Source organism: Limulus polyphemus, unplaced genomic scaffold (genome assembly GCF_000517525.1).
Source record: "Limulus polyphemus unplaced genomic scaffold, Limulus_polyphemus-2.1.2 Scaffold1793, whole genome shotgun sequence".
Taxonomy (NCBI): domain Eukaryota; kingdom Metazoa; phylum Arthropoda; class Merostomata; order Xiphosura; family Limulidae; genus Limulus; species Limulus polyphemus.
In genome coordinates this window covers 16,644-24,056 of record NW_013667403.1, presented here as the reverse complement: position 1 = coordinate 24,056, position 7,413 = coordinate 16,644, and the positions used below count along the sequence as shown (strand labels likewise).

General features: G+C 36.5%; 1 protein-coding gene across 1 annotated transcript in view; it reads right to left on the bottom strand.

The window, feature by feature from the left end:
• The window catches only part of LOC106464955 (potassium channel subfamily K member 1-like), a 22,253-nt gene extending 17,013 nt beyond the window's left edge, over positions 1–5,240 (bottom strand). The window contains exon 1 of the mRNA XM_022392768.1: positions 4,594–5,240. Coding sequence (XP_022248476.1) covers positions 4,594–4,768 — 175 coding nt within the window. The 5' untranslated portion in view covers positions 4,769–5,240. The remainder of the gene's footprint in view (positions 1–4,593) is intronic.
• Between the last annotated feature and the right edge of the window lie 2,173 nt (positions 5,241–7,413).

Here is a 7,413-nt window from a genome sequence, read left to right as displayed (position 1 = left end):
CTATAACAAACGCTATAATTCACAACGAACGTCTCACGTGCTCGACTCAACTGTCAATTACTCATTACCTCCTTGCCGTCAATTCTTACCGGTTTATATATACAAGACTACCACATATCTAGTAGGCTCTCGAGATTTCAGAAAGGGACGTGAACGTTCGAGAAGATGACGTGTTACTAGCGTCACGTGACCTCCGCTGTCGTAACAATATTATTATCTTATCCTCCCCTTCTTCAGAAAACTTGCAACACTAGGTATATTATTATTATCTTATCCTTCCATTCTTCAGAAAACTTGCAACACTAGGTATTATATTATTATCTTATCCTTCCATTCTTCAGAAAACTTGCAACACTAGGTATTATATTATTATCTTATTCTTCCATTCTTCAGAAAACTTGCAACACTAGGTATTATATTATTATCTTATCCTTCCATTCTTCAGAAAACTTTCAACAGTTAAATAGGATAGTGTTTGTTCCCCCACTAACAGTTTAATATGTATTTTGATATACATAAATTTTGTCTACAATTAACTGCTCAGAAGATGCAGAGTGTGACAGAGAAGCATACATTTGTCTATTGTATATGTATATATATATATATATATATATATACACACACACAACAAAATATTACAAAAAGAAACCCCGTTTTAAGCTCCAGGGTGACGTTAGCACAATTTTAGAAGTGTTAATACAAAGTTTGTCCTCACGGAGGTCTATTGTCTTCAACAGAGAATACAAATATGAATCAGAATCCTCCATCTAATCATATTTAAATTAAAACTAATCCCTCATAATCCATTGCTTTATACTGTTAAGGTAAATACTTTAACGGTTATGTTTACTGAGCTATTGTGACAGCTACATGTGAAGAATGAACTTGAAATGGTTCATAGTGAAACTATACTGAAAGAACCATGAGACTTTGTTGTCGCTGTATACAAAATGATATAATAAGCAAGCATTATAAGCATTAGATTCCCTAGGGTCCTGAGCTTTATTGTGACTTTAATTTACGTATTTGAGTTGTAAAATTGAAAAGTTGATTAATGAGTCAGCTATGATTTGCTATATAATTATTTCCATATGTATTTTATGCGAAGTAGTGAGATGAGGAGCTGTTAAAAGAATTAAAGTGATTTAACTGCAAGACTATTAAGTTCATTCTTGTTGCATGTAATTGTATAAATATTATTGGAAGAACAAACATGGCTTCCATACATTCCAATAAACCCTATTCTACGCTTCCTACAACATATTCCCATTAATAACGACGTTGTTTAATGTATTAGTTTAAAACTGTGCTGATGTAGCTACGGTACTATTTCACAGTTAAGTTACAAATTGTAATTATTTATCATAATATGTATATTTTATTATGTAATTTTTTCGAAAAAATAAAATATGTGTTTGTTTGTTTTGAATTTCGCGCAAAGTTACACGTGGGCTATCTGAGCTAGCCGTCTCTAATTTAGCAGTGTAAGACTAGAGGGAAGGCAGCTAGTCATCAACACCCACCGCCAACGCTTAAACTACTCTTTTATCAACGAATAGTGAGATTGTCCACCACATTATTACGCCCCAAGCTGAAAGGGCGAGCACGTTTGGTGTGACGGGGATTCGAAGAAAGTATGAGACTGAGCGAGGTTTAAACTTGCACTTCTGTTCATAATCTCAGTCTTTATCTACTGATTAATGAATGGCAGAACTAATATTCGATCCAGATAATTTAGTTGTTTAGAACCCTTACCTATCATGCAGGTCAATGTTCGAATCCCGCTTGGCCTTAGCCTTCTCACGTCAGAAAACATAAATAGGATAGTGTTTGTTCCACCACTGACATTTCAAATGTGCATGGTTTGTCAAATTTCAAATCCCAAGTAAGTTGTATTCTTGATCGTATCAATACATCTGTTGACATAGTATATCCTGCACAATACAAGACATTTAGACTAAGCATTATACTCATTTCAATAACAGCCCGTCCTCTTGTGGCTCAACGATAATTCTAAAGGCTTACTTATAACGTCAAAAATCGGGTTTTAATACCTGCAGTTGACACAGTACAGATAGCCTATTGTGTAGCTTTGTGCTTAACAACAAATATGGATCAGAATCCTCCGCCTAACTTTCTTTAAATTAAAAGTAATCCCTCATAATCCATTGCTTTATACTGTTAAGGTAAATACTTTAACTGAGCTATTGTGACACCTACATGTGTCGAATGAAAAACAAAAAGTTCATATTGAAACTATACTGAACATTCACGTGTAGCTTTGTGTTTAACAACAAACAAACGGTAATAGCTCAAAGTTAGTCATACCGTAGCTGTGTTTGTAGCAACAGCTGTGAATACTGGATCACTAAGTAATAAAGTTGTCAAACAAAGTTCAGCAGTGTTTCGCGATTGAACACCTGGAAAATTGATAATGGCAACATTTTCTAAGCGAAACAGTTGACCACACTGTATAACTAAGCTGGTTTGTTTGTACTTAAGCACAAAGCTACACAATGGGCTATCTGTGCTCTGCCCATCACGGGTATCGAAACCCGGATTCTAGCGTTGTAAGTCCGCAGACATACCGCTGTGCCACTGGGGGGCGATATAACTAAGCATCTAAACTATCGTGTTGTATCTTGTTGTTGTTTGAAGTTAGGCACAAAGTTACACAATGGGCTATCTGTGCTCTGCCCACCACTCGTATCGAAACCCGGTTTCTAGCGTTGTAAGTCCGCAGACATACCGCTGTGCCACTGGGGGGCCGTGTTGTATTTTAAAATGATCATACTGTAAACACTATTCAAAAAAAGCACAAAGCTACACAATGGGCTATCTGTGCTCTGCCCACCACGAGTATCGAAACCCGGATTCTAGCGTTGTAAGTCCGCAGACATACCGTTGTGCCACTGGGGGCGATATAGCTAAGCATCTAAACTATCGTGTTGTATCTTGTTGTTGTTGTTTGAAGTTAATCACAAAGTTACACAATGGGCTATCTGTGCTCTGCTCACCACAGGTATCGAAATCCGGATTCTAGCGTTGTAAGTCCGCAGGTGAATAAACAAGAAATCAACGAAACTGATAAGAACAGAACTGTTTTCTGGTTTAGATGAGAAAGTTTTGGCGGTTCTAAAAATGTTCTTACCTAGGACAGAATAAAATAATAGATACAATAGGATAGAATAATAATGATAACCAGAAGTACTGGGTATTTTGTTATTTTCGTGTTTTTTGTTTAGTACTTTTATAAACTATAAACCTATGCATGCAATAAAAAAAAGACCCTTAAGAGAATTAAACACAAATGTCTTGTGCTTGAAATTAGGCAGTGTTATTACGTTTTCTTCTTATGCTATTCAATATGTAATGTTTCAGTATCTGTGCCAATAAGAGTGACTGGAGGTGCTCTTACTTTTGAGAAATATTTCTAAGTTCATTAGAAACGTTTCAACCTATATGAAAATAACTCCCCAAATGAGACCTTATTCGTCCTTCCACCAATATAGCTAATACAAGTCAATCAAGCAGACGTCCAGGGTTACATTTGTTATCACTCCAGTGAAAGGCAAGGAGGAAATACTTTGATATGTCCAAAGACTAAAAACAGGATATAAGAACCACTGGTATGGCTATCCTTGGCGTGTGGGTGTAATCAAATTACTTTTTGGGAATTTAAATAACAATTATCTGCTTTTTTTTTAAGAACGCTAGTCAAATTTTAATGTATGATAATTGCTAGAGTGAATGTTCAGTAGTATATCGAATGTACTACTTTTTGCGATATAAGAAATATTTTGGAATTTATTACTAATAAATCAGTTACTTGTAGATTAAGATCATTCCGAACCGATGGTACACTAACTTATGGAGGTACATCGTCTATTCTCGCTGTACAATATTTTTCGATGCACGCGTTCATTCTCTCGTTGTTATTATTTTTTACATTGTTGCCTTTATTCGTGTTGCTTTGCGTTTAGTTTTCACTATAATTTATTGTTTTTTGTTATTTTTTTACTTCTCCCAACTTTACCCAACAATTTATTAATTCTATTACTATAGTGTGTGTTTGTGTTATTTTTATTTCTTTATCTTTCCGAGCCTTTGAACAACGCGTTCTTTGTTCTTTTATCTTAACTCTTCTGTAAGCAGTTTTCTCCTCACCGAGAACCAGATGAAGGGTTGTTGCCCGAATTGTTGTTTTCGTTAATAGTTATTTTAAGTTGACTGTTCCTGTTTTTAAGCGCAAAGCGGCACTATGGGATATCTGTGTTTTGCCCACCACGGGTATCGAAACCAAATTTTTAGCGTCGTAAGTTTGATGACTTACCACTCATCCACTGGGTGGCATTTAAAATTCGATAGTATTTAACATTTTTTATTTTATTTTTAATCCTACGTCGAATCAGCGCTACATTTATAGCATGGAATCTCACGAAAAGTATTTTATACATAAAGCCACTTGTGCGGTCTGAGTGAAAAACAAACAAAAAAACACGTACATCAAGTTACGACAATCACATTCATTCATCTGCTTTAGAATATATGAATTTGTTATAGAGAAAAAAAACTAATAAAAAGCAAACCTACCTTTCAAACACGAATGATCTTGAAGAAATTTAGCTCGACGGTTTCGAAGGCTACGGATAATGTCGATTTCTTTTGGTGCTTCTATAGCAGAAAAGATTGAGGCACCAATGACCAAAAACAATAAGTAAAAAGCAGTCAACACGATCAAACGTGTATTACTTTTGCTGATAAACATTTTTTAAATTATCCTAAGAGTATAAAAATTCTGAATTTTGACTCAAACTCGTCAATTCTTTTGCTTTTTGCTGCAGTGTTAAATACGCTAGCAATACCGTACAAAGCACAAGAAACGTGTAATGCTCTCGACCATGTGATTATCAAATATATATAGAATACCGAGTATATGTAACCTTCTAACCACGAAACGGCTGATGGCGTCAGGTCTGCTCACAACCATATCTCCATAGTAACAGCTTGCTGAAATAACCAGCTCTGTCGGTATAGTGAATTACTGTTTATGTGTGTTAAAGTAGTCATTCTTTATACTCTTCTACCTTATAGTGCCAACTTCTTAAAAACAAAATACTTAGATATGTACATCAATATTTAACTGCATTGAACACTCACTAAACCTGACTAAAGACGCGTTTACTTCCTGTTGCTGGTAGTGGTAGTATTATACAGCCAAGGAAAATGGCTGACATCCGTATTATCGATTTGTGAAAGTCACGTGGTAATCACGTATAGGTGAATATCATATATGAGGAAGACAAAGGAATAGCGAATAGCACCCTGCATAAGAAGCGTACCGAGAAGGGCTTTAAGTTACTCGAATGACTCATCATACAGGTATCATTGTGTCTGTGAAAAGAAGCGAGGTGAGAATTCACGGAACTACGAAACAACCTAGTTAAAAAAAATATGTAAAATATATATAACTACACATTTAAAACAAAGTTTTGACAAGAGTGATGTGGATGGACTAGCTATGTAATAAACACACAAATACGGGGCCGTAACTAGTTCTATTATCAGTTGTTTTTCGTCTACTTTTACTCAATCACACATACGTGTATACACTTGGAAATTATAGCTTGAAACCTCAGTTTGAACTTGGTAGAATATTGGGCCTGGTTACGGTGATGAACCCACAGAAATTTGTATATAATTTTAAATGTTTATTTTACCAATCGTCTATGTTTGTACAAGTGTGCTCGGAAGATTCTATGAACCTAAAGTTCGTGTTAATGTAGCCGTGTTTGTTGTAATCCAGCCCTCTATGGACTGAGCGAAACGCGTCGTCGGCAATGGATATGGCAAATATAGTGTGGTTGGAATACTATTATCATACACACTTCTAATTTTTGAAAATCCCTGAGGAATTAGATAAAGAATGTAGTATTTTAAAATATATTAGGCTTAACACTAATGACTTATGACAAGTATGACTGCAATCAGTCTTCGCCAGTTTGTAAAAAACGTACAAACCACAATGTTACGTCTGTGTTGGTTTGTTAATTTTTCGTAGAAATTCTTTCCGAGAAACTTCAGCGATACAAGCCTGTTCTTAAATAAAACTAGTTTATTCTTTCTCAAATACACTTTGCAATACACTTAATTTCCACAGTCATGTTAACTTAAACACACGCTATAATTCACAACGATTCACGACTTTACTTACGGCTTGACTCGATTATCTGTCTCTATCTCCCTGTTTGCTATTCAATTATCCATCTATATCTATGCCGTCACTTCTCGCCGGTCTTATATATACAAAATACAAGGCGTATCTAGCAAACGCTAGGACGTTAGACAGGTTCCTCGATCTTTCAAGAACTCCAGCGCATGCTCCTAGCATCTCGCGACTTCTGCTGTGGTAACACTGCCCCTTCCTTAGTATTGTTCGTCCCGAACAATAGCCACTTAAGTTAAACCAATAGATAGTTAACAATAACTTAATTAAATGTACAGAATTTACAAATACAAAATTAAAATTCAACAAAGTCTCTTAATTTTACGGGACGTGTCTTCTTCCATACTGGTCTCTGTCTCGTTGGCTTCTGCTTCACATAAAGTTCATCTGCTCTATCAGGAAATGTCCTGTTATTGGTAATAGTTACATCAGTGGTAGTAACTTCATCAAGGGCTTCACTGTTTCCCTTCTCAAAACCGAGTAGAGTTTCTTCTTTGACAGTGGCTTTTCCAGGTGACACATCTTCAGTGGCGTATTCTGTTCCGTTGCTCACTTCATCCCAACTGAAATGTCAAAGCCTGTTGGCATGCACCACCTTTGGCTTACCTCGCCGACCACATTTTATTTGGAAAGTCACGTCTGAGAGACGATCCACTATGTCATATAGGGCCTTCCCATGGAGAATACAACTTAGGAGACTTCCCTTTGGTCGTCCTGGGATTATACAACCACACCTTGTCTCCTGCTACAAAGCTGACTTCAGTAGACTTCTTATCATAACATAGCTTCATCGAATCAGCAGACGTTTTCAAGTTTGAATGCACTTGATGGTGAATATTATCCATCCTTTCCGATAACATCTTCACGAACTCGGACACATTTTCAGGCAACTCTTCGTAAGGTGGGCGTCCTGTTAACAGATCCACTGGCAACTGAAGTTCCCGACCAAACAACAACTTTGCTGGAGTGTATCCAGTGGCTTCATGCTCTGCTGTTCTATAGGCCATCAACAATGGAGGGAGTAAGACATCCCAGTCATCTTGGCAACTATTACAAAACGTTGCCAATGTACAGTTGTACTTTTCTACCACCCCATCAGACTGTGGGTGAGGTGGCATGGAACACAGGTGATTCGAAGTTATGGGCTTGATCTGAATGCAGTTCGTATGGCATACCAAATCTGAAGA